Raw genomic sequence first — 27,467 nt, forward strand, 5'->3', positions numbered from 1 at the left:
TAAAAGCAGACCGGGATAATGATTCCCAACTTCTTCTAACAGAGCTTTAAACTGGCGATCATTTAAAGCTCGGGCAACAATAAAGTTGACCACTCGAATGACCAGCGACATCACCTCACCAAGCTCCTGGCCACACGTCTGAGCGCAAAGCGCCTCCTGGTGCAGGATGCAATGAAAACTTAGGATGGCTCTCTTTTCATGTTCACGGAGAAGCGTTACAAATCCTTTGTTCTTCCCCAACATACAGGGTGCACCATCAGTACAGACAGAAATAAGTTTATCCATCGGTAGTTTTTTTTCTTTAGCAAACTCCATGAAAGACGTGAATAAATCCTCTCCTCTTGTTGTCCCTTTAATTGGCAAAACAGCCAAGCTTTCCTCACGCAGTGTGTCACCTGCAGCATACCTGGCAATTATACTGCACTGAGATAGATGGCTAACGTCTGTTGACTCATCTAACGCGAGAGAAAAGTATGTCCCGGTGTTTATGTCCTTAATTTGTGTTTCCTCGACTTGATTTGCCATCATGATGCTACGATCGTGCACAGTTCTTGCTGACAGGGGCATGTCTTTTATTCGTTTGATTATCTTGTCTTTATTTGGGAAGTCATCAAACAGTTCATTGGCCACATCAAGCATGAATGTTTTGGCATACTCGCCATCTGTGAATGGCTTTCCATTCCTTACTATTGCCAAAGCACCCGCAAAGCTAGCGGAATTCCCGTCACCTTGCTTGGTCCACACACGTAGTTGCTGCTGACTCGTCTGCACTCTCCGCTGTAGCTCCTCGCATGCCCTTTTCCTGCTGTCCCCCGCTGGATATTTCGATGCAAATGAAGCATGGTGCGTATCGAAGTGCCGCTTTATATTTGACCGTTTCATCGATGCAATTTTATCATTGCATATTAGACATACCGCAGATCCTGCTCTCTCACCAAATGCAAATTCCTCTGTCCACGCAGCCTGGAATGCACGGTAATCATCGTCTTTTTTTCTTTTCGCCATCTTTTCCGTTACAAGGGTTGAAGCGGATAAACTAGTTGGCTATCTGATAAAATTGATTTCTTCACCTTTACAATGACGCGGACATGCTCGCGAGCCATTGGTTCCCGACCCGACCCACGGGTGACCCGTGACCCGTGAAATTTATCTTCAAAACTAATTTCTGTTTACTTTAAAATGACACAGTATTATTAAGAAATATCACAAGTATTTTAAAATCAGTTCCAAACTGATTTTGTTTAAAAAAAAAAAAAAATTTTCAACTCAAAATTGTCTGGGAGCCATATGCCGTCACCGGAAGAGCCATATATGGCTCGCGAGCCATAGGTTCCCGACCGCGGATTTACAGTAAACGTATCTCCAGCGGCCATCTATATAATAATAGCGTAAGGACTCGACTTTGTTATCCCTTTTACGCTGCACCCAGTGACCCGATGCCCACGGCACTAATGGATTTACGATCTACGAACCGCGCTCTTTGTTTATCACGTACAGCCATACTCGAAAAATCTGAATTAGCCGACGTTGGGGCCCAAAAGCATCCGATTAACTGCCGATACGACGCCATCTTACGACGCCATCGTATTGGCGTCTGCTGGGCGAAGGCGAAGCAAGCCGTCTGCTGATTGAACAGGCGAAGGCGAAAGCAAGCCGTCCACTGAGTGGACAATCCAGAGCATGCATTTGTGCCGGTGTCGGCGATCGTTGTTCATATACGCACTCTTCATTCTCATCTTTCTTCCTAACTCTTACTCGGACAAGCAAATCCCCTATGCCATCCATAATGGTACACTATATCCATACACCACATCCTCCCTTCCGTGGATGTTCCACGGGTTTCGGCTAGTTACAATGGTTTTGCCACACTCCCCTCACCTGCCCTTATGTGGAGCTCAAAGTTTTGATCACTGGATCGGTTTAACCGATCAACCTTCAAATCGGTTTATCTTTTTCTCGCGAAAGAAAAACCTCTAAAAACACTGGAAATCGAGAGCTCTCGCAGAGCTGCTTATTTTAAGCTATCTAAGTATATGTATATGCAAATCAAATATATGTATATGCAAATATGTATATGCAAATCCAGTCAATGAGAGGGTTCCCCAGGGGCTCGATACCCTTTAAGTAGTTAATGTCCTTCCAATGGACGGCATACACATTGGTGCCTCACTCTGCATGTGACACACCAGGGTGACAGTTTATAGCTGGGTCGAGATTTAAAGCCAGACAGCTCAAAAGTAAATGCACATACTGCTCAACTTTCCTCCAAGACCGCAATTTTTAGCCAGGGTACTAAACATAATTTTGTGTGAAAAATATAATTGCAACATTTCATGTTTAATTACTTTATTAACAGGAACTGTACTTTATTGAAAAATAAATCCTCACAACATCTTATTATTTGTAATCCACCTTGCCACCACAGTCCTTACATAGACTTTTTGTTACATCCTCCTCCGAAGGTGGGTGGAGGTTATGTTTTCACCCCTGTCCTGTCTGGCTGTTTGTGACGAGGATATCTCAAAAAGTTGTGGACAGGTTCAGACGAAACTTGGTGGACAGGTTGGGTGTGTGACAAGGACGAATTGATTCAATGTTGGTGAGAATCACTGCCTGCAACCCTCTTATGGTTAAACTGCCAAAATCAAGTCTCTCTGCTCACCTTCACTCCTTCATTCCTCTTTTCTCCCACCTCTGGAACAAACTCCCTCACTCTCTTCAATCCCACTCCACCCTCCAGGTCTTTAAAACAGCTGTTCACCACCATCTCTTATTTTCCCCCATCCCAAACCTTGATCTTTTCTACCCCCGCTAATTCACCCCAGATCCACTTTTTTGAAATACCAATTTCTTTCCTGGAAATCCTTGGTGTCCTTGTGTTTTATACTTCTCCCACCCTCCCCCCCCCCCCCACCCCCCCTTCCCACACTGCCTCCCCCCCAAGCCCTCTCCCTCCCACACATTCCCGATGTCCCTGCTCTCAAATGTTGTGTTTATGTGCTTACCCTTCTCTCCCCATGTTGTCGACTACTCCCCTTTTTATATACTTTGTTTGTTTGTCTGTTTGATTTGTTTGTATGATAAATGTTAGCTCTTTCACGAGCCTCGATTATGTATACAAACAAAAAAAAAATCCTGAAATGAGATTTTTTAAAAATAGTTTTTTGAGTGATTCTTTACCATTGAGAGATGGGGCCAAAAACGATATATATGATGATATCGCAAAAAGTTATGGACGGATTCGGATGAAACAAGGTGGATGAGTTGGTTAGGTGACAAGAACAAACTGATTGGATTTTGGAGGTGCGGATCCACATCCGGCCTTATTCGTAGGATACAAAACGTAAACTGTTCAGCCTGGCTGAGGTATGAATTCTACTGAATGTCATTCTAGTTTTGTTTTCCTATTCTGACATCCATGTTCCATTTTATTTCCATGTACCTGTCTGTCTGCAGCTCCTGGATTTTTGATTGCTTGTCGTCAAGATGAATCCACACTTTCAGCTCTCAGAGCAGGCCTAATGAACTGCGCTCAAGCAGCAATTGCATTAAATAAAACACGCAGATGTGAAATCCAACTATTGCATTTGCGCTCATCTTATAAAACTGTTCCATGTTGTAAACGTTGATGTGATTTTTCCCGATGTTGCTTTTTATATGGAGAACATGGACATTATTTTAACAACTAATCTCTTGGGACGTTTGGCACTTCATGAATGCAAGCCACAATAAACGTTCCTCCATGTTAATGGATCTGAAGTTTTTATTTTTGTTATTTTACTCTGAGATCTATCTACGCTAATAGAGCACAGCATGGCTTTTTGTGAACGTTCGATCTATACTATCGAGTATTTCTAAATTGATAAAAATGAGTTTCATGACAACTTATTGCCCTGCACTAATAAAAGCAGGTATAACTATTGCACTTATCTATTATACAAGACTGTGATTTTTCCATTCTCAATAAGGATGGAACTCAATAAGGAACTTAAGCAAAGTGTACTTGGCTTTGCATTTTTTGCCAACTTGGGTGTCGTGGATTATCGCATCGTCCCATTTGAACCCTTTCTAGTCTATTCACGAACAGTTCCATAATTACTGAGCCTCAAACACAAGTTTAGATCAAACTAGAAGGGCACTCAATATGAGCGCATATCTCCGCCAGGCTAAACAGTTTGGTTTGTATCCCACTGACAGGACGGATCTGGATCCGGACATCACCAAATATCTAATCGGCTTGTTCTTTTCACCTAACCAACTCATCCATCTTGTTTCGGCTGAATCCATCCATAACTTTTTGAGATATCATCATACAGTGCATTCAGAAAGTATGCAGACCCCTTCACTTTTTTCACATTTTGTTATGTTGCAGCCTTATGCTGAAATCGTTTAAATTCATTTTTTCCCTCATCAATCTACACTCAATACCCCATAATGCCAAAGAGAAAACAGGATTTTAGAAAGTTTTGCAAATTTATTAAAAAGAAAAAACTGAAATATCACATTGACATAAGTATTCAGACCCTTAACTCAGTACTTAGTTGAAGCACCTTTGGCAGCGATTACAGCTTCGAGTCTTCTTGGGTATGACGCGACAAGCTTTGCACACCTGGATTTGGGGATTTTCTGCCATTCTTCTCTGCAGATCCTCTCAAGCTCTGTCAGGTTGGATGTGGACCATCGGTGGACATGGACAGCCATTTTCAGGTCTCTCCAGAGATGTTCGATTGGGTTCAAGTCAGGGCTCTGGCTGTGCCACTCAAGAACCTTCACAGAGTTGTCCCGAAGCCACTCCTGCGTTGTCTTGGCTGTGTGCTTAGGGTCACTGTCTTGTTGGAAGGTGAACCTTCGGCCCAGTCTGAGGTCCTGAGTGCTCTGTTTCAGGTTTTCATTAAGGATATCTCTGTACTTTGCTCCGTTCATTGTTCCCTCAACCCTGACCAGTCCCCCAGTCCCTGCTGCTGAAAAACACCCCCACAGCATGATGCTGCGACCACCATGCTTCACCGTTGGGATGGTATTGGGCAGGTGATGAGCGGTACCTGGTTTCCTCCAGACATGACGCTTAGAATTGAGGCCAAACAGTTCAATCTTGGTTTCATCAGACCACAGAATCTTGTTTCTCACAGTCTGAGAGTCCTTTAGGTGCTGTTTTGCAAACTCCAAGCGGGCTTTCATGTGTCTTTCACGGAGGAGAGGCTTCCGTCTGGCCACTCTGCCATAAAGCCCAGATTTGTGGAGTGTTGCAGTGATGGTTGTCCTTCTGGAAGTTTCTCCCATCTCCACACAGGATCTCTGGCGCTCAGCCAGAGTGACCATCGGGTTCTTGGTCACCTCTCTTACCAAGGCCCTTCTCCCCCGATTGCTCAGTTTGGCTGGGAGTCCAGCTCTAGGAAGAGTCCTGGTTGTTCCAAACTTCTTCCATTTAAGAATTATGGAAGCCACTGTACTCTTGGGAACCTTCAATGCAGCAGAGATTTTTTTTGTAGGCTTCCCCAGATCTGTGCATCGACACAATCATGTCTCTGAGCTCTACAGGCAGTTCCTTCGACCTCATGGCTTGGTTTTTGCTCTGATATACATTGTCAGCTGTGAGACCTCATATAGACAGGTGTGTGCCTTTCCAAATCATGTCCAATCAATTAAATTTACCACAGGTGGACTCCAATGAAGGTGTGGAAACATCTCAAAGATGATAAAGAGCAATGGGAGGCACCTGAGCTAAATTTAACGTGTCATCGCAAAGGGTCTGAATACTCATGTCAATGTGATATTTCAGTTTTTTCTTTTTAATAAATTTGAAAAACTTTCTAAAATCCTGTTTTCTCTGTCATTATGGGGTATTGAGTGTAGATTGATGAGGGGAAAAAATGAATTTAAACGATTTCAGCATAAGGCTGCAACATAACAAAATGTGAAAAAAGCGAAGGGGTCTGAATACTTTCTGAATGCACTGTATAGTGTATATATCATTTTGGGCCCCATCTCTCAATGGTGAAGAATCACTTTTAAAACTATAAAAATTCTCATATCCGGATCCGGCTTCAAATTGGAAAAGTTCGGGATCAAAGTTACGATGGTGCATCTTACATGTCGCAACAGTCACGTGCTGAATCTAAGCATCACCAGTGCCTGTAATCAGATCAGACACGTGGTATTAGATGAGACTCTATGTCATCAGACACATGGTGTACACTGAATGGTGTGTTCCATTTCTTCAACAGTTCACCCAAACAGCCGCGTTTTTTGGAAAGACCACATGGCAAGAAAAAGTTTGTTGGCATATGCAACACCAGATGGGTGGAATCGTATGCAATCTACGAGACGTTTAGCGAAATTTTTCATTCCTCTGATAGTGCCTGGTGGCCATGTTGAATTCATCTGGATAGAAAGACATATACAAAGGTGGCATTTGGCCTGTTGATTGGCACAGCTAAACCATGCAGAGTAAATGTGCAAGGACGGCTGACCAGCCTCACGTAATTACCCTGCGCTTATGAAGCGAAAATCAGGGTTAAGCATTCAGTTGGGTATGTATGCCGTACATGTCTGCATTTTGAAAATTAACTTTCTCAGCAACCGTCAGTCCGATTGACACGAAATTTTACCATAGAAGCGTGTCCACCGGTAGAATTTTTTCATAATTATGACGTCATAGGTCACGTGGTATGGACGCCATCTTGGAAAAACGTTACACCTCTATATCTCCCAAACCGCTCAATGGAAAAAATTGAGACCTGGCTCATTGCCAACTACTCCCCATGGGGAATAAGATATGTTAATGATGATGTCATCGGTGCCTTCGTTATGACGTCTTAATTCGACAAATACAATGCTTGATCTGATCAGTATGAATTTTTTTTCAGCAACTGTTGGTCTGATGGACACGAAATTTTCACCATGGGAGCACCTCCTCCTTTGGAATATTTTAATGATAATCATGACGTCATAAGTCATGTGGTACAGGCGCTATCTTGGAAAAACTGAAAAATTTTGCACCTCTATATCTCCAAAACCGCTGCTTAGAAAAAAATGTAAACATGGCTCATTGTAAAGAACTCCATATGGGGAATAGGTGCTGTTAACAATGACGTCATTGGTGCCATAATTATGACGTCATAATTCGACAGGGACAACGCTTAGACCGATCAGTTTGAAATGTATTGAGCGTGATCTATGCAACAATTATATTCGAGAATATAAATTTATGATGTCATCGCTCACGTGGTCTGGCAGCCATATTGGATCAAAGAAAAAAATGTTCAAAAACAGGAGAGTTGGCTCGCAACAAGTTGAGTGTGCAGTTTAAGTATTCTATGAATACCATCTAGTTTGCAACTAGCATTGCCTGTGTCACTGCCAAGAATACCCTGGAGAATGTCTGACCCAGGGCATCAATACTTCAGAAGCAAGACCTTGACATCTTTCAAGCAGACAACACGATTGATCAAGCACTGATATAATAACGATGCTGAGAGAAAACATCAATGAAGAATGCAATAAATGTTTTGATGATGCCACATGTTTGCCCACACTCGTTCTTTCATCAGTTCTCCAAAGACACCAAGCTCAGCAAGAAAACTCCATCGATCGCATGCACCCAGCACATCTCCCAATTAATCCAACTTGTGAAACGTCGCCATTGCACTTTGGCAACACCTCTTTGCACGATTCAAAGATTGATTCAACTCCAAGCGCAGGCAAGTTGCTGACATACTTGCTCTCCTTCTCGAGGTAATCACTAAAACAGGCAATGTCAACCAGGTTATCGATGGGCTGATGTCCTGACAGCATGACTTTCCACATCCACCATCACCAAGGGCAGAGGTGATGGAATGACATCGGCACTGGAATGGGAAAGACCATAATCAGTGGGCACTCAATCTGACGCAATATATTTCACATGCCGATGAGGATATATTTACCAACAACAGAACCTTAATCCGGATAGGAAGCGCTCTCCCTGTTGCTTGATGTGATGCGGAACATTCATTTTCATGCATACGCAGGATCAAGGGCTTTCGGTGAAATGGGATGGGTGAAGATCGACTTTCAGGTGTCGCCCTGTTGCACATCAATCACAGCATGGAGATTGACATGGAAAGCGTGTGCCAAATGGCTATAGAAAGAAACATCATTGGATGTTTTCAAGCAGCAATCTCCCAAAGCACCTATCCCAAGGCAACCCGAGCACTTCTCCCAAGGCAACCCGAGCACCTCTCCCAAGGCAACCCCAGCACATCTCCCAAGGCACCTCACCCAAGGCAACCCCAGCGCATCTCCCAAGGCAACCCCAGCACATCTCCCAAAGCAACCCCAGCACATCTCCCAAGGCAACCCCAGCGCATCTCCCAAGGCAACCCCAGCGCATCTCCCAAGGCAACCCCAGCACATCTCCCAAGGCAACCCCAGCACATCTCCCAAAGCAACCCCAGCACATCTCCCAAGGCAACCCCAGCACATCTCCCAAGGCAACCCCAGCGCATCTCCCAAGGCAACCCCAGCGCATCTCCCAAGGCAACCCCAGCACATCTCCCAAGGCAACCCCAGCACATCTCCAAAGGCAACCCCAGCACATCTCCCAAGGCAACACCAGCACATCTCCCAAAGCAACCCCAGCGCATCTCCAAAGGCAACCCCAGCGCATCTCCCAAGGCAACCCCAGTGCATCTCCCAAGGCAACCCCAGCACATCTCCCAAGGCAACCCCAGCACATCTCCCAAGGCAACCCCAGCACATCTCCCAAGGCAACCCCAGCACATCTTCCAAGGCAACCCCAGCACATCTCCCAAGGCAACCCCAGCACATCTCCCAAGGCAACCCCAGCACATCTCCCAAGGCAACCCCAGCACATCTCCCAAAGCACCTATCCCAAGGCAACCCCAGCACATCTCCCAAGGCAACCCCAGCACATCTCCCAAAGCACCTATCCCAAAGCAACCCCAGCACCTCTCCCAAGGCAACCCCAGCGCATCTCCCAAGGCAACCCCAGCATATCTCTCAAAACACCTCACCCAAGGCAACCCCAGCACATCTCCCAAAGCAACCCCAGCACATCTCCCAAAGCAACCCCAGCACCTCTCCCAAGGCAACCCCAGCACCTCTCCCAAGGCAACCCCCAGCACCTCTCCCAAAGCAACCCCAGCACATCTCCCAAAGCAACCCCAGCACATCTCCCAAAGCAACCCCAGCGCATCTCCCAAAGCAACCCCAGCGCATCTCCCAAAGCAACCCCAGCACATCTCCCAAGGCAACCCCAGCACCTCTCACAAGGCAACCCCCAGCACATCTCCCAAGGTAACCCCAGCACATCTCCCAAAGCAACCCCAGCACATCTCCCAAAGCAACCCCAGCACCTCTCCCAAAGCAACCCCAGCACATCTCCCAAAGCAACCCCAGCACCTCTCCCTAGGCAACCCCAGCACATCTCCCAAGGCAACCCCAGCACAACTCCCAAAGCAACCCCAGCACCTCTCCCAAGGCAACCCCAGCACCTCTCCCAAAGCAACCCCAGCACATCTCCCAAAGCAACCCCAGCACCTCTCCCAAGGCAACCCCCAGCACATCTCCCAAGGCAACCCCAGCGCATCTCCCAAAGCAACCCCAGTACATCTCCCAAAGCAACCCCAGCACATCTCCCAAAGCAACCCCAGCACATCTCCCAAAGCAACCCCAGCACCTCTCCCAAGGCAACCCCCAGCACCTCTCCCAAGGCAACCCCCAGCACCTCTCCCAAAGCAACCCCAGCACATCTCCCAAAGCAACCCCAGCACATCTCCCAAAGCAACCCCAGCGCATCTCCCAAAGCAACCCCAGCGCATCTCCCAAAGCAACCCCAGCACATCTCCCAAGGCAACCCCAGCACATCTTCCAAGGCAACCCCAGCACAACTCCAAAGGCAACCCCAGCACATCTTCCAAGGCAACCCCCAGCACATCTCCCAAGGCAACCCCAGCACATCTTCCAAGGCAACCCCCAGCATATCTCCCAAGGCAACCCCAGCACATCTCCCAAAGCAACCCCAGCACCTCTCCCAAGGCAACCCCAGCACAGCTCCCAAAGCAACCCCAGCACCTCTCCCAAAGCAACCCCAGCACATCTCCCAAAGCAACCCCAGCACCTCTCCCTAGGCAACCCCAGCACATCTCCCAAGGCAACCCCAGAACAACTCCCAAAGCAACCCCAACACCTCTCCCAAGGCAACCCCAGCACCTCTCGCAAAGCAACCTCAGCACATCTCCCAAAGCAACCCCAGCACATCTCCCAAGGCAACCCCAGCGCATCTCCCAAAGCAACCCCAGCACATCTCCCAAAGCAACCCCAGCACATCTCCCAAAGCAACCCCAGCACATCTCCCAAAGCAACCCCAGCACCTCTCACGAGGCAACCCCCAGCACCTCTCCCAAGGCAACCCCAGCACATCTCCCAAAGCAACCCCAGCACATCTCCCAAAGCAACCCCAGCGCATCTCCCAAAGCAACCCCAGCGCATCTCCCAAAGCAACCCCAGCACATCTCCCAAGGCAACCCAGCACATCTTCCAAGGCAACCCCAGCACAACTCCAAAGGCAACCCCAGCACAGCTTCCAAGGCAACCCCCAGCACATCTCCCAAGGCAACCCCAGCACATCTTCCAAAGCAACCCCAGCACATCTCCCAAGGCAACCCCAGCACATCTTCCAAGGCAACCCCCAGCACATCTCCCAAGGAAACCCCAGCACATCTTCCAAAGCAACCCCAGCACATCTCCCAAAGCAACCCCAGCACATCTCCCTAGGCAACCCCAGCACCTCTCCCAAGGCAACCCCCAGCACATCTCCCAAGGTAACCCCAGCACATCTCCCAAGGCAACCCCAGCACAACTCCCAAAGCAACCCCAGCACCTCTCCCAAGGCAACCCCAGCACCTCTCCCAAAGCAACCCCAGCACATCTCCCAAAGCAACCCCAGCACCTCTCCCAAGGCAACCCCCAGCACATCTCCCAAGGCAACCCCAGCGCATCTCCCAAAGCAACCCCAGCACATCTCCCAAAGCAACCCCAGCACATCTCCCAAAGCAACCCCAGCACATCTCCCAAAGCAACCCCAGCACCTCTCCCTAGGCAACCCCAGCACATCTCCCAAGGCAACCCCAGCACAACTCCCAAAGCAACCCCAGCACCTCTCCCAAGGCAACCCCAGCACCTCTCCCAAAGCAACCCCAGCACATCTCCCAAAGCAACCCCAGCACCTCTCCCAAGGCAACCCCCAACACATCTCCCAAGGCAACCCCAGCGCATCTCCCAACGCAACCCCAGCACATCTCCCAAAGCAACCCCAGCACATCTCCTAAAGCAACCCCAGCACATCTCCCAAAGTAACCCCAGCACCTCTCCCAAGGCAACCCCCAGCACCTCTCCCAAAGCAACCCCAGCAAATCTCCCAAAGCAACCCCAGCACATCTCCCAAAGCAACCCCAGCGCATCTCCCAAAGCAACCCCAGCGCATCTCCCAAAGCAACCCCAGCACATCTCCCAAGGCAACCCCAGCACATCTTCCAAGGCAACCCCAGCACAACTCCAAAGGCAACCCCAGCACATCTTCCAAGGCAACCCCCAGCACATCTCCCAAGGCAACCCCAGCACATCTTCCAAGGCAACCCCCAGCACATCTCCCAAGGCAACCCCAGCACATCTCCCAAAGCAACCCCAGCACCTCTCCCAAGGCAACCCCAGCACAGCTCCCAAAGCAACCCCAGCACCTCTCCCAAAGCAACCCCAGCACCTCTCCCTAGGCAACCCCAGCACATCTCCCAAGGCAACCCCAGCACAACTCCCAAAGCAACCCCAGCACCTCTCCCAAGGCAACCCCAGCACCTCTCCCAAAGCAACCCTAGCACATCTCCCAAAGCAACCCCAACACCTCTCCCAAGGCAACCCCCAGCACATCTCCCAAGGCAACCCAGCGCATCTCCCAAAGCAACCCCAGCACATCTCCCAAAGCAACCCCAGCACATCTCCCAAAGCAACCCCAGCACATCTCCCAAAGCAACCCCAGCACCTCTCCCAAGGCAACCCCCAGCACCTCTCCCAAGGCAACCCCAGCACATCTCCCAAAGCAACCCCAGCACATCTCCCAAAGCAACCCCAGCGCATCTCCCAAAGCAACCCCAGCGCATCCCCCAAAGCAACCCCAGCACATCTCCCAAGGCAACCCCAGCACCTCTTCCAAGGCAACCCCAGCACAACTCCAAAGGCAACCCCAGCACATCTCCCAAGGCAACCCCAGCACATCTTCCAAGGCAACCCCCAGCACATCTCCCAAGGCAACCCCAGCACATCTCCCAAGGCAACCCCAGCACAACTCCCAAAGCAACCCCAGCACCTCTCCCTAGGCAACCCCAGCACATCTCCCAAGGCAACCCCAGCACCTCTCCCAAAGCAACCCCAGCACATCTCCCAAAGCAACCCCAGCACCTCTCCCAAGGCAACCCCCAGCACATCTCCCAAGGCAACCCCAGCGCATCTCCCAAAGCAACCCCAGCACATCTCCCAAAGCAACCCCAGCACATCTCCCAAAGCAACCCCAGCACATCTCCCAAAGCAACCCCAGCACCTCTCCCAAGGCAACCCCCAGCACCTCTCCCAAGGCAACCCCCAGCACCTCTCCCAAAGCAACCCCAGCACATCTCCCAAAGCAACCCCAGCACATCTCCCAAAGCAACCCCAGCACCTCTCCCAAGGCAACCCCCAGCACCTCTCCCAAAGCAACCCCAGCACATCTCCCAAAGCAACCCCAGCACATCTCCCAAAGCAACCCCAGCGCATCTCCCAAAGCAACCCCAGCGCATCTCCCAAAGCAACCCCAGCACATCTCCCAAGGCAACCCCAGCACATCTTCCAAGGCAACCCCAGCACAACTCCAAAGGCAACCCCAGCACATCTTCCAAGGCAACCCCCAGCACATCTCCCAAGGCAACCCCAGCACATCTTCCAAGGCAACCCCCAGCACATCTCCCAAGGCAACCCCAGCACATCTCCCAAAGCAACCCCAGCGCATCTCCCAAAGCAACCCCAGCGCATCTCCCAAAGCAACCCCAGCACATCTTCCAAGGCAACCCCCAGCACATCTCCCAAGGCAACCCCAGCACATCTCCCAAAGCAACCCCAGCACATCTCCTAAAGCAACCCCAGCACATCTCCCAAAGTAACCCCAGCACCTCTCCCAAGGCAACCCCCAGCACCTCTCCCAAAGCAACCCCAGCAAATCTCCCAAAGCAACCCCAGCACATCTCCCAAAGCAACCCCAGCGCATCTCCCAAAGCAACCCCAGCGCATCTCCCAAAGCAACCCCAGCACATCTCCCAAGGCAACCCCAGCACATCTTCCAAGGCAACCCCAGCACAACTCCAAAGGCAACCCCAGCACATCTTCCAAGGCAACCCCCAGCACATCTCCCAAGGCAACCCCAGCACATCTTCCAAGGCAACCCCCAGCACATCTCCCAAGGCAACCCCAGCACATCTCCCAAAGCAACCCCAGCACCTCTCCCAAGGCAACCCCAGCACAGCTCCCAAAGCAACCCCAGCACCTCTCCCAAAGCAACCCCAGCACCTCTCCCTAGGCAACCCCAGCACATCTCCCAAGGCAACCCCAGCACAACTCCCAAAGCAACCCCAGCACCTCTCCCAAGGCAACCCCAGCACCTCTCCCAAAGCAACCCCAGCACATCTCCCAAAGCAACCCCAACACCTCTCCCAAGGCAACCCCCAGCACATCTCCCAAGGCAACCCAGCGCATCTCCCAAAGCAACCCCAGCACATCTCCCAAAGCAACCCCAGCACATCTCCCAAAGCAACCCCAGCACATCTCCCAAAGCAACCCCAGCACCTCTCCCAAGGCAACCCCCAGCACCTCTCCCAAGGCAACCCCAGCACATCTCCCAAAGCAACCCCAGCACATCTCCCAAAGCAACCCCAGCGCATCTCCCAAAGCAACCCCAGCGCATCCCCCAAAGCAACCCCAGCACATCTCCCAAGGCAACCCCAGCACCTCTTCCAAGGCAACCCCAGCACAACTCCAAAGGCAACCCCAGCACATCTCCCAAGGCAACCCCAGCACATCTTCCAAGGCAACCCCCAGCACATCTCCCAAGGCAACCCCAGCACATCTCCCAAGGCAACCCCAGCACAACTCCCAAAGCAACCCCAGCACCTCTCCCTAGGCAACCCCAGCACATCTCCCAAGGCAACCCCAGCACCTCTCCCAAAGCAACCCCAGCACATCTCCCAAAGCAACCCCAGCACCTCTCTCAAGGCAACCCCCAGCACATCTCCCAAGGCAACCCCAGCGCATCTCCCAAAGCAACCCCAGCACATCTCCCAAAGCAACCCCAGCACATCTCCCAAAGCAACCCCAGCACATCTCCCAAAGCAACCCCAGCACCTCTCCCAAGGCAACCCCCAGCACCTCTCCCAAGGCAACCCCCAGCACCTCTCCCAAAGCAACCCCAGCACATCTCCCAAAGCAACCCCAGCACATCTCCCAAAGCAACCCCAGCACCTCTCCCAAGGCAACCCCCAGCACCTCTCCCAAAGCAACCCCAGCACATCTCCCAAAGCAACCCCAGCACATCTCCCAAAGCAACCCCAGCGCATCTCCCAAAGCAACCCCAGCGCATCTCCCAAAGCAACCCCAGCACATCTCCCAAGGCAACCCCAGCACATCTTCCAAGGCAACCCCAGCACAACTCCAAAGGCAACCCCAGCACATCTTCCAAGGCAACCCCCAGCACATCTCCCAAGGCAACCCCAGCACATCTTCCAAGGCAACCCCCAGCACATCTCCCAAGGCAACCCCAGCACATCTCCCAAAGCAACCCCAGCACCTCTCCCAAGGCAACCCCAGCACAGCTCCCAAAGCAACCCCAGCACCTCTCCCAAAGCAACCCCAGCACATCTCCCAAAGCAACCCCAGCACCTCTCCCTAGGCAACCCCAGCACATCTTCCAAGGCAACCCCAGCACAACTCCCAAAGCAACCCCAGCACCTCTCCCAAGGCAACCCCAGCACCTCTCCCAAAGCAACCCCAGCACATCTCCCAAAGCAACCCCAGCACCTCTCCCAAGGCAACCCCCAGCACATCTCCCAAGGCAACCCCAGCGCATCTCCCAAAGCAACCCCAGCACATCTCCCAAAGCAACCCCAGCACAGCTCCCAAAGCAACCCCAGCACATCTCCCAAAGCAACCCCAGCACCTCTCCCGAGGCAACCCCCAGCACCTCTCCCAAGGCAACCCCAGCACATCTCCCAAAGCAACCCCAGCACATCTCCCAAAGCAACCCCAGCGCATCTCCCAAAGCAACCCCAGCGCATCTCCCAAAGCAACCCCAGCACATCTCCCAAGGCAACCCCAGCACATCTTCCAAGGCAACCCCAGCACAACTCCAAAGGCAACCCCAGCACATCTTCCAAGGCAACCCCCAGCACATCTCCCAAGGCAACCCCAGCACATCTTCCAAGGCAACCCCCAGCACATCTCCCAAGGCAACCCCAGCACATCTTCCAAAGCAACCCCAGCACATCTCCCAAAGCAACCCCAGCACATCTCCCTAGGCAACCCCAGCACCTCTCCCAAGGCAACCCCCAGCACATCTCCCAAGGTAACCCCAGCACATCTCCCAAAGCAACCCCAGCACCTCTCCCAAGGCAACCCCAGCACCTCTCCCAAGGCAACCCCAGCACCTCTCCCAAGGCAACCCAGCACATCTCCCAAGGCACCATTTTCAGAATTCACCTGAGAACATCTAAAATCCTAAAGCTTCCTGGGCCCTTAAAGCGAGCTCCCGAATCTACGCCATAATTGCAGTGTACTTCACTTTCGCAGAATCTTGTGAGTAAATACCCATTCCCCTAATTTCTAACCTTAACCCGCCATCCCACCCCACTTCAAAAAATCCTGGATCTGCCCCATGGCCATTAAGTGTGGCACTCCGCTGTCTATGGTGTACCCCTTGACATTCCAATGAAGTTAAGTCACAAGACAGATAGGGATTGAGGGGGAGGTGGAGGTGACTATTAAAGATAGGTCGAGAAGATGATGTAGAAAGTGCTGGAGAAAGCGAGAACAAAAGAACCACACCTTTGAGACCAGGCAGAACCTTCTAAATGACATGTGCTGGCAGGGCTGGCTTGGGTGAGTGAATTGTGGAGAAAGAGGAGTTGGTACATGTTGGGGACAAAGCCAGAGATTGAGTGCATTGAAAGAGATGTCGATGACTTCTGGCTGTGCACGTGTTTAACCACCTGAAGTTGGGGGAGTAAAGTGGAAGCTCCTGATATGGTTGTTCTCTCCATGCAGCCTCAGTGTCCCTCTGATGCTTCTGACCTTGGTTCCTCTGAGCATCCTCATTATGATGCAATAAGTAAACAAAGATTTTTGAAGCAATAACAGTGGGCAATGATTTTATGAGCCAGAGAGGCCAAAGCTGAGTCTATCTAGCTAGTGGCATTACTCAGATCTAGTCAGAAAAAAAACTGATCGATGGAGCTCATAAAAATTACTCTCATTTCCAGTTTTGTATGAGAGGAATAATGTTTGTATTGCAGAAAAGGAAGAATATCATCATCAGGCAAGCAATGCTTTGATGAACAGAATAGGTGTACATCCATATTGTAGCATCAAGAAAAGAGTTGATACAACATAGACCTTGTGGTCTGGAACTTATCCATGCTGGAGCCAAACCCAAAAGTGGACCGGCACCAAGAGGTCACTGTCCCTTTCTCCAATAATAGTGCAGTTACAATGTGATGTGATTTATAAAAACTTTGTGTTGTCTGAAGAAATAGACAGGTTCCCAAGATGCTCATATTTCAGAAAAGTAGCTTCAAAAAAATTAATGCAAATCTCTAATAAGAGGTTGCCTCCAATACAACAACACAACACAACATGCATTTTAAGGCCATTTTCCCTGCTAGAGCGGGGGTTGCCTCCAATAATGGGCAGAAAAATAGTTCAATATCACATACATTATATGGTGTTTAAAAAATAGCACGTCTCCTGCGGGGTTTTGCAGTCACTTTGTGTGTGTGTGTGTGTCTGTGTGTGTGTTTGTGTGTGTGTGTGTCTGTGTTTGTGTGTGCGTGTGTGTGTGTGTTTGTGTGTCTGTGTGCGTGTGTGTGTGTGCGTGTGTGTGTGTGTTTGTGTGCGTGTGTGTGTTTGTGTGTGTGTGTCTGTGTTTGTGTGTGTGTGTGTGTGTGTGTGTGTTTGTGTGTGTGTTTGTGTGTGTGTGTCTGTTTGTGTGTGCGTGTGTGTGTGCGTGTGTGTGTTTGTGTGTGTGTGTGTGTGTCTGTGAATAAAAGAGAGAGATAGAATTGTGAGGAACATAAATGAAAAAACGAGATGTGTGTCCGGGTGTGTGTGTGTCTGGGTGTGTGTGTGTGTGTGTGTCCGGGTGTGTGTGTGTGTGTCCGGGTGCGTGTGTGTCCAGGTGTGCGTGTGTGTCCAGGTGTGCGTGTGTGTCCGGGTGTGTGTGTGTCCGGGTGTGTGTGTGTGTCCGGGTGTGTGTGTGTGTCCGTGTGTGTGTCCGGGTGTGTGTGTGTCTGGGTGTGTGTGTTTCCGGGTGTGTACGGGTGTCCAGGCTGTAACGTTTTACCAGTTGAACTGTTGTCATAAAATTTTCACCAAAGCTTTATAATGATTATATGGATAGGACAAAATATTAATTTTGTCAAAAGGTCAAAGGTCAATGTCACATAAAATCATCAATTTTCATACAATTGACCTGAAATTTCAATTTACCATTTGAGTTTTGTCATCAAATTGTCAACAAAACTTTATTGTGAGAATATGGAGAAGGAAAATTAATTTGGTCAAAGGTCAAAAGCTCAACGGTCAGCGTCACATAAAATCGTCAATTTTCATCCGATTGACCTGAAATTTTAAGAATTTGCATATTGGGTCACTGAATTGGTTCAGCAATCAAACGCTACAAGCAGATTGCTTTTTTTTAATCAAAAGGTCAAAGGTCAAGATTGCGTAAAATCACTAACTTTCACCCGAGTGACATGAAATTTAAAGAATTTGCATATTGGGTCACTGAATTGGTTCACCAATCAAAAGGTAGTCGATTGTTATTTTTAGATCAAAAGGTCGAAGGTTGCATGAAACTGTCAATTTTCATCCGATTGACCTGAAATTTTAAGAATTTGCATATTGGGTCACTGAATTGGTTCAGCAATCAAACGCTACAAGCAGATTGCTTTTTTTTAATCAAAAGGTCAAAGGTCAAGATTGTGTAAAATCACTAACTTTCACCCGAGTGACATGAAATTTAAAGAATTTGCATATTGGGTCACTGAATTGGTTCACCAATCAAAAGGTAGTCGATTGTTATTTTTAGATCAAAAGGTCGAAGGTTGCATGAAACTGTCAATTTTCATCCGATTGACCTGAAATTTTAAGAATTTGCATATTGGGTCACTGAATTGGTTCAGCAATCAAACGCTACAAGCAGATTGCTTTTTTTTAATCAAAAGGTCAAAGGTCAAGATTGCGTAAAATCACTAACTTTCACCCGAGTGACATGAAATTTAAAGAATTTGCATATTGGGTCACTGAATTGGTTCACCAATCAAAAGGTAGTCGATTGTTATTGGCGCTGAGGAAGCGCCTCTAGCGATTGACTTCCAGCCAGTGTAACGCTAATTCCTGTCACAGGAATTCTGAGATCATATAAGTGGGCGTGGCAGTTCCTGATTGGTTCGTGTTGGGGAACGCCTTCTCGCTGCCGACGTGACGTAAATTCGCGCACGCGCACTGGTGATTGGCGCTGAGGAAGCGCCTCTAGCGAATGACTTCCAGCCAGTGTAACGCTAATTCCTGTCACAGGAATTCTGAGATCATATAAGTGGGCGTGGCAGTTCCTGATTGGTTCGTGTTGGGGAACGCCTTCTCGCTGCCGACGTGACGTAAATTCGCGCACGCGCACTGGTGAAGCTTACTCGATCTTACTCGATCCCATATTACATGTACTTTCATTGCATACAAATTATACTTCCTCCTAGAAATTCCATGCCCGAACCTCAGCGCAATCCAAGAGGATTCACTTGTTTTTAGATCAAAAGGTCGAAGGTTGCATGAAACTGTCAATTTTCATCCGATTGACCTGAAATTTTAAGAATTTGCATATTGGGTCACTGAATTGGTTCAGCAATCAAACGCTACAAGCAGATTGCTTTTTTTTAATCAAAAGGTCAAAGGTCAAGATTGCGTAAAATCACTAACTTTCATAACTTTCATAACTTTCATGTCAAGGCTCCATAAAATCAAAAGTTTTCATTTTGTATTTTTGTTGAACTGCTTTTGTTATTTTCAGCATACAGAAGAAGACGAAGACGTCTGAATACAAATGGATGCGGATGGGCTTTGCATTTTCAGATGCTTTCTAGTATGAATTTGAATGTTGTTTATTACCTCCGCCACCAAAGGTGGATGGAGGTTTTTTTTTCACCCCTGTCTGTCTGTCTGTTTGTCCGTTTGTTTGTGAACAATATATCTCAAAAATTGGTCGACAGATTCAGACGAAATTTGGCAGAGATGTAGCGTGTGTGACAAGGACGAAATGATTAAATTTTGGTGAAGATCCGGATTCGGATCCGGCTACTAGAATTTTAAAAGTGATTCTTCACCATTGGGGATTGGGCCTAAAACGATACATAGCAGGATATCTCAAAAAGTTGCGGACGGATCTGGACGAAACTTTGTGGACATGTTGTGTGTGTGACAAGTAAGAATCGATTAGATTTTGGTGAAGATCTGAATATTGATTCGGATATGAGAATTATTTAATTTTTGAGTGATTCTTCACCATTGAGTGATAAGAGAAAAACCAACATATAGCAGGATATCTCAAAAACGTATGGACGGATTTGGACGAAACCTGGTGGACAGGTTGTATGAATGACCAGGAAGAATCGATTCAATTTTGGTGAAGATCCGGATCCGGCTACTAGAATTTCTTAAGTGATTCTTCATCATTGGGAGATAGGGACAAAAACGATACAAAGCAGAATATCTCAAAAAGTTGTGGACGAATGATTTTGATTAAATGTGATTCTGTATTGTGATTTTCTGGTCTACTCTAGGATTCAAAACGTAAACTGTTCACCTGGCAGAGGTATGCTCTCCACTGAGTGCCGTTCTAGTTTTGATAACATGATTTTGTTTTTCTTTACAGATGTTGAAACTTGTGGGAGAACTCAACAAGTGTATGACAGGTCAACCCACCAACAATAAAGCAGAGAGCAATGACCATTGATCAAACAGATAACACAGATTGTAGGAACAAAATATTGACAAGAGGATAGAGCAGAGGGGGTAACATAGACAAAGCTATATGTCAGCAGACAGCAAAACACAATGAAGTAAATTTGGAGAAAAGAGAAGTAAATACATCTAACTGTAGGCCTATTAACTTACTAACAATGATAAATAGTGTTATGGAATCGATCATCCCAGTTGACCTCAAATCTTTCCTTTTCTGAAACTGCCTGATCTCAGACCATGAGTTCGCATTCAGAACCGGTCAGTCACACTGGACATGCTGCTTCTACTCTATCAACAACAGATGGAGACCCTCAATCTCAGACATGAGGTCAGGGCCTTTTCACTGGACATATCTCAAGTATTTGTCAGATTCTAGCACTCAGTCTTGATCTCCGAACTATCTGCCTATGGCATCCAAGGCCTCCTTTCCACATGACTTACTGACTTCCTCCACTCTAGTTAGCGTGTGGCTATGAACAGGATCCTGTCATCTCTCCTTGTCAATTGCTGCAGTCGCCATGGTAGTGAACTGGACTCAGTCTTGTTCCTTGTCTTAATCAATGATATTTCCAATTCTTCTAAAACCTGCTTATCTTTTTTACTGATGACCAACCCCTCTGCCATATCATCTCTCATCCTTCCGATAGGCCTGCAATAGCCTCTTCTCTCTCCACAGACCTTAGTAGAATCAGGAGCTGGTCCAACACTTGGAACAGGTCTTTCTACCACGACAAATCCCACACTGTCTCTCGGAAAGGTTTGTCTGGAAAATCCTCCAATGTATTTCAGAATTAAACCTCTTGAAGTTCAGTCACTCGAACTTTTGGGCCTCACCATCAGCCATGATTTTTCTTCGCCAAATTATATATCCAAGATGGCCTCCAAAGCAAGCCACTGACTGGGTATCCTCAGTTGTGCAAAGTCTTTCCTTAGCAAATCTGAACTTTATCAACTCACAACTGTCATGGAGTCAGGATGTGTAAATCTAGATTGTAAGTGCAGCTTCCTCAGTCAGTTCAATCCCAATTCTTTCCTCCCAGGCTTCAAGACAGCTGTTCACCATCACGTTAGGTCATGCCCCATCCATACTCGTGATATTCTCTACCTTCAGTAACCCTCGTCAAGCACATTCCTTTCTTTGGCAGTAGGGTGGTTCTCAGCTACATAAGGCAAAAAAAAAAAAAAATTTGAATACTTTTACTCCTAACCTTGAATTTATTTAGTATTCAGGTAAAACTTCTGCCTGTGAAATATTTTTTGAATACATCAAGTTTTATGGGTAGCACAGTGACTCATGGTTGCCAGCCACTCAATGTCTGTGCCCGATAAGCGTTGTGCATAATAAGCGTTGATTTCCTGCAATAGGGAAACCTCTTGCGATGTTCTGTCACAACTTTAAGCAGATACTGGGTTTTCTGTTCATCCCTTGTCAGGAGACGATTGTACTCTTCAATGAGGGCAACTGCGTACACCAGAGTACAGCTGTACTGTATTCAATTAACTTAAAAACAACTTCAAAATATGCAATACATAGCAAGGTCATAGGTCAACTGCAATGGTCAAAATCGCAAGTATAGCAGTGGAGAATAAATAATCAACTCCAAACATTTATTCGAGCCAAATATGTGAAATTACAAACTCCGTGTGCAACCCATAAATTTAGTCCAAATGGCTTAAAATTTCACCACAAGGGTTTTTTCATACATACAAAACTTTTAAGTGTTAGGAGCATGACTTTTCTAACTTTATTTTTATGAACCACCCTACTTGTCAGGTTATTGGATGTCGCTAGTACCTAGAGTGTCCTGGGAAGTGATGACTCTTAAGGGCTTTGGCTGTGTTTGGCTCGTGTTTGTGTGTTCTACTACGGGCCTGAGATACTGTTTAAAAATAGTTTTCTCCCCTCTCCCTCACCTTATTTTTCATTTTTTGTTTCATTTCTGTTTCATCCCCTATTTTCCCGCCCTCTCCTTACTGTGTTTGAGCTTGTATCTAATTTGTTCACCCCACGTGTTCTCATCCCCTTCCCCTTGATCTCTTTCTTCGCAGCGCCCATTATTGCTCTCAGAAGCGTAGTCTTGGCTTAACAGTTTGGTGGCTCGCTTGAGATGTTAGTGTCCTGAGTTTGAGCCCCTGTCTTGCCATTGAAATCAAACCAGATGTTTGACTGAGGCTGTCATCCTTCCTAGGTCGACAGAATGAGCACCAGCTTACTGGTAATGGTGGTGAGGCACAACATCAACGACACCTCCAAAAAGTGATGCAGCCAAGCAGCCACAGGCTGCATGCGAACGACCACCATTGCTCTCACGATCCCTCTGTGAGCCCTTCTACCCTATTGTTGGTGTGCTTCTCCACTCTCAAGTCTCAACTATGTTCGCCATGTTCTGGTTGGTTCTGTGTTCTAGCTCTTCCTCAAGCCTCGACTTGCTATCTGAAAAAAGGAGTAGGGAGACTGGACAAGTGTCAATCAGAGTAAAAAGGATCATTACTAAAGATTGCAGCCAGTGTGAGATGGTGTTGAGTGACCATGCCAGCTGAGTCTTGGTTCTTTACAACCCCAATGCAGTGGAGGGAGGAATACTGGACAGATTCAGGGATGATTCTACAAATGAGAGAAGGGGAGGCCAAAGTACTGGAGGTTAAAAAGTTGGCTTAGAATTGGAGCAGAGTATTTGGGTATATGTATTGCTCGATAAGCACTTGCAACTTGATGTATTGCATGGGGAAGAAAAAGCTGAAGGCAAGGGGAAGGATGGGGTGTGCAACACCAGATATAAAACAGTAGAAGAATGCTAGACCACAAATATTTCTTCAATGAGAGAGGAATAGGCCTTGCACTTCAGCCTCTCAGTGAGTGACACCCAATTACCTACCCTTCGGACCTTCTATTTCACTGCCTCCAGAGGTGAAAAGAGAGATTTATCAGATCTAGCCCAAAGAGGCATGACGTACTATTTTGTGCAATCGTGGAAGGCCTTGTACACTGTCAGGAGCTGAGAGAGAATAAAGAATGATTTAACTCTGTGAAGAAAGGATTCCAATGCAGAATTATTGAAGAAACCCACCCTATCCCAGATGCTCGCGGAAAGATTTTATTGGACCAGAAATAGTTGTCTGAATCCAGATTGTAAGTGCAAGAAGCTCGAAACACTTCATCTCTGTCAAAGGTTAATCACAAAACTAAACTGTCGGGTTAGACATCAGTTAGTCTTCAAGTAGCAACAGAGTGATTGTGTGGAACTTGGCAGCATTGAATAACATTCCAGGTGATTGGCCAGATTCTTGTTTTCTGTCTCCAGATTAGCTCAAACTACGACTAGAGTTGTATTTAAAAATGATTTGGCTGTCCAACATTAACAAAATCTAAAACAAGAAGACATCATGCACAGCACAATACTTGCAAAATCCACCTCTCCCCCCCCCCAAAAAAAATGTTGCCATGGATAGATATATCAAATTGTCCATTTCATTAAGATTAAAATTGTTGATCTTAATCAAAGTTCGCGTCAGTCGGATTAAAATTGATGATTTTTCAGATGGAAATTGATGATATTAGAAGTTTGACCTCGAGTTGACCTGTAACCTTTTCACCTCAAAAATAGTTGGTTTCCCAATTTACTGACTCAATATACAAATGCTGTTCAATTTTCAAGTCAATCAGATGAAAAATGACAATTTTAGAAATTTGACCTCAAGATGACCTTTGACCTCAAAATCAATAGACATTTTCCTTATGACCACCTCTACCATCTGGTGAAGTTTCGTGAAGATCGGTTTAATATTGTGACCTGTAGGCAATTGACAGACAGACAGAATAACTCATAAAACCAACCAATATGCTTGGAAAATCTTCGATTCTGCAAGTAATATTGAAGAAAGATCTCGACCTTAAGTCTCTGGGTGAGCCTTGTTCCACCTTCTGACATCCACTTGCATAGATTACAATTAACCTCAAATGGATCCTGAAAGTCTTGGATTGATGTGCGCTTGATCTTCTTAAGGCTCCAGGTGAGCCTTGTTCCACCTTCTGACATCCACTTGCATAGATTACAATTAACCTCAAATGGATCCTGAAAGTCTTGGATTGATGTGCGCTTTATCTTCTTAAGGCTCCAGGTGAGCCTTGTTCCACCTTCTGACACCCACTTGCAGAGATTACAATTAACCTCAAATGGATCCTGAAAGTCTTGGATTGATGTGCGCTTTATCTTCTTCAGGCTCCAGGTGAGCCTTGTTCCACCTTCTGACATCCACTTGCATAGATTACAATTAACCTCAAATGGATCCTGAAAGTCTTGGATTGATGTGCGCTTTATCTTCTTAAGGCTCCAGGTGAGCCTTGTTCCACCTTCTGACACCCACTTGCATAGATTACAATTAACCTCAAATGGATCCTGAAAGTCTTGGATTGATGTGCGCTTTATCTTCTTCAGGCTCCAGGTGAGCCTTGTTCCACCTTCTGACACCCACTTGCATAGATTACAATTAACCTCAAATGGATCCTGAAAGTCTTGGATTGATGTGCGCTTTATCTTCTTAAGGCTCCAGGTGAGCCTTGTTCCACCTTCTGACACCCACTTGCATAGATTACAATTAACCTCAAATGGATCCTGAAAGTCTTGAATTGATGTGCACTTTATCTTCTTAAGGCTCCAGGTGAGCCTTGTTCCACCTTCTGACACCCACTTGCATAGATTACAATTAACCTCAAATGGATCCTGAAAGTCTTGGATTGATGTGCGCTTTATCTTCTTAAGGCTCCAGGTGAGCCTTGTTCCACCTTCTGACATCCACTTGCATAGATTACAATTTACCTCAAATGGATCCTGAAAGTCTTGGATTGATGTGCGCTTTATCTTCTTAAGGCTCCAAGTGAGCCTTGTTCCACCTTCTGACACCCACTTGCATAGATTACAATTAACCTCAAATGGATCCTGAATGTCTTGGATTGATGTGCGCTTTATCTTCTTAAGGCTCCAGGTGAGCCTTGTTCCACCTTCTGACATCCACTTGCATAGATTACAATTAACCTCAAATGGATCCTGAAAGTCTTGGATTGATGTGCGCTTTATCTTCTTAAGGCTCCAGGTGAGCCTTGTTCCACCTTCTGACACCCACTTGCATAGATTACAATTAACCTCAAATGGATCCTGAAAGTCTTGAATTGATGTGCACTTTATCTTCTTAAGGCTCCAGGTGAGCCTTGTTCCACCTTTTGACACTCACTTGCATAGATTACAATTAACCTCAAATGGATCCTGAATGTCTTGGATTGATGTGCGCTTGATCTTCTTAAGGCTCCAGGTGAGCCTTGTTCCACCTTCTGACACCCAGTTGCATAGATTACAATTAACCTCAAATGGATCCTGAAAGTCTTGGATTGATGTGCGCTTTATCTTCTTAAGGCTCCAGGTGAGCCTTGTTCCACCTTCTGACACCCAGTTGCATCGATTACAATTAACCTCAAATGGATCCTGAAAGTCTTGGATTGATGTGCGCTTTATCTTCTTAAGGCTCCAGGTGAGCCTTGTTCCACCTTCTGACATCCACTTGCATAGATTACAATTAACCTCAAATGGATCCTGAAAGTCTTGAATTGATGTGCACTTTATCTTCTTAAGGCTCCAGGTGAGCCTTGTTCCACCTTTTGACACTCACTTGCATAGATTACAATTAACCTCAAATGGATCCTGAAAGTCTTGGATTGATGTGCGCTTTATCTTCTTAAGGCTCCAGGTGAGCCTTGTTCCACCTTCTGACATCCACTTGCATAGATTACAATTAACCTCAAATGGATCCTGAAAGTCTTGGATTGATGTGCGCTTTATCTTCTTAAGGCTCCAAGTGAGCCTTGTTCCACCTTCTGACACCCACTTGCATAGATTACAATTAACCTCAAATGGATCCTGAATGTCTTGGATTGATGTGCGCTTTATCTTCTTAAGGCTCCAGGTGAGCCTTGTTCCACCTTCTGACACCCACTTGCATAGATTACAATTAACCTCAAATGGATCCTGAAAGTCTTGGATTGATGTGCACTTTATCTTCTTAAGGCTCCAGGTGAGCCTTGTTCCACCTTTTGACACTCACTTGCATAGATTACAATTAACCTCAAATGGATCCTGAAAGTCTTGGATTGATGTGCGCTTTATCTTCTTAAGGCTCCAGGTGAGCCTTGTTCCACCTTCTGACATCCACTTGCATAGATTACAATTTACCTCAAATGGATCCTGAAAGTCTTGGATTGATGTGCGCTTTATCTTCTTAAGGCTCCAAGTGAGCCTTGTTCCACCTTCTGACACCCACTTGCATAGATTACAATTAACCTCAAATGGATCCTGAATGTCTTGGATTGATGTGCGCTTTATCTTCTTAAGGCTCCAGGTGAGCCTTGTTCCACCTTCTGACATCCACTTGCATAGATTACAATTAACCTCAAATGGATCCTGAAAGTCTTGGATTGATGTGCGCTTTATCTTCTTAAGGCTCCAGGTGAGCCTTGTTCCACCTTCTGACACCCACTTGCATAGATTACAATTAACCTCAAATGGATCCTGAAAGTCTTGAATTGATGTGCACTTTATCTTCTTAAGGCTCCAGGTGAGCCTTGTTCCACCTTTTGACACTCACTTGCATAGATTACAATTAACCTCAAATGGATCCTGAATGTCTTGGATTGATGTGCGCTTGATCTTCTTAAGGCTCCAGGTGAGCCTTGTTCCACCTTCTGACACCCAGTTGCATAGATTACAATTAACCTCAAATGGATCCTGAAAGTCTTGGATTGATGTGCGCTTTATCTTCTTAAGGCTCCATGTGAGCCTTGTTCCACCTTCTGACACCCAGTTGCATCGATTACAATTAACCTCAAATGGATCCTGAAAGTCTTGGATTGATGTGCGCTTTATCTTCTTAAGGCTCCAGGTGAGCCTTGTTCCACCTTCTGACATCCACTTGCATAGATTACAATTAACCTCAAATGGATCCTGAAAGTCTTGGATTGATGTGCGCTTTATCTTCTTAAGGCTCCAGGTGAGCCTTGTTCCACCTTCTGACACCCACTTGCATAGATTACAATTAACCTCAAATGGATCCTGAATGTCTTGGATTGATGTGCGCTTTATCTTCTTAAGGCTCCAGGTGAGCCTTGTTCCACCTTCTGA

General features: G+C 47.1%; 1 protein-coding gene across 4 annotated transcripts in view; it reads left to right on the plus strand.

Annotated features, from left to right (window-relative positions):
• The window catches only part of CENPX (centromere protein X), a 61,532-nt gene extending 57,783 nt beyond the window's left edge, over positions 1–3,749 (plus strand). For 3 of the 4 annotated variants that reach the window (XM_068114645.2, XM_078774137.1, XM_068114639.2), the window contains one exon: positions 3,457–3,749. In XM_068114645.2, the coding sequence (XP_067970746.2) occupies positions 3,457–3,471 (15 nt within the window). In that variant the 3' untranslated portion in view covers positions 3,472–3,749. The remainder of the gene's footprint in view (positions 1–3,456) is intronic. The other variant, XM_078774129.1, reaches the window with a different exon arrangement.
• Positions 3,750–27,467: the final 23,718 nt, after the last annotated feature.

This window comes from Myxine glutinosa, chromosome 1 (genome assembly GCF_964187855.1).
Source record: "Myxine glutinosa chromosome 1, kmMyxGlut1.1, whole genome shotgun sequence".
Classification (NCBI taxonomy): Eukaryota; Metazoa; Chordata; class Myxini; order Myxiniformes; family Myxinidae; genus Myxine; species Myxine glutinosa.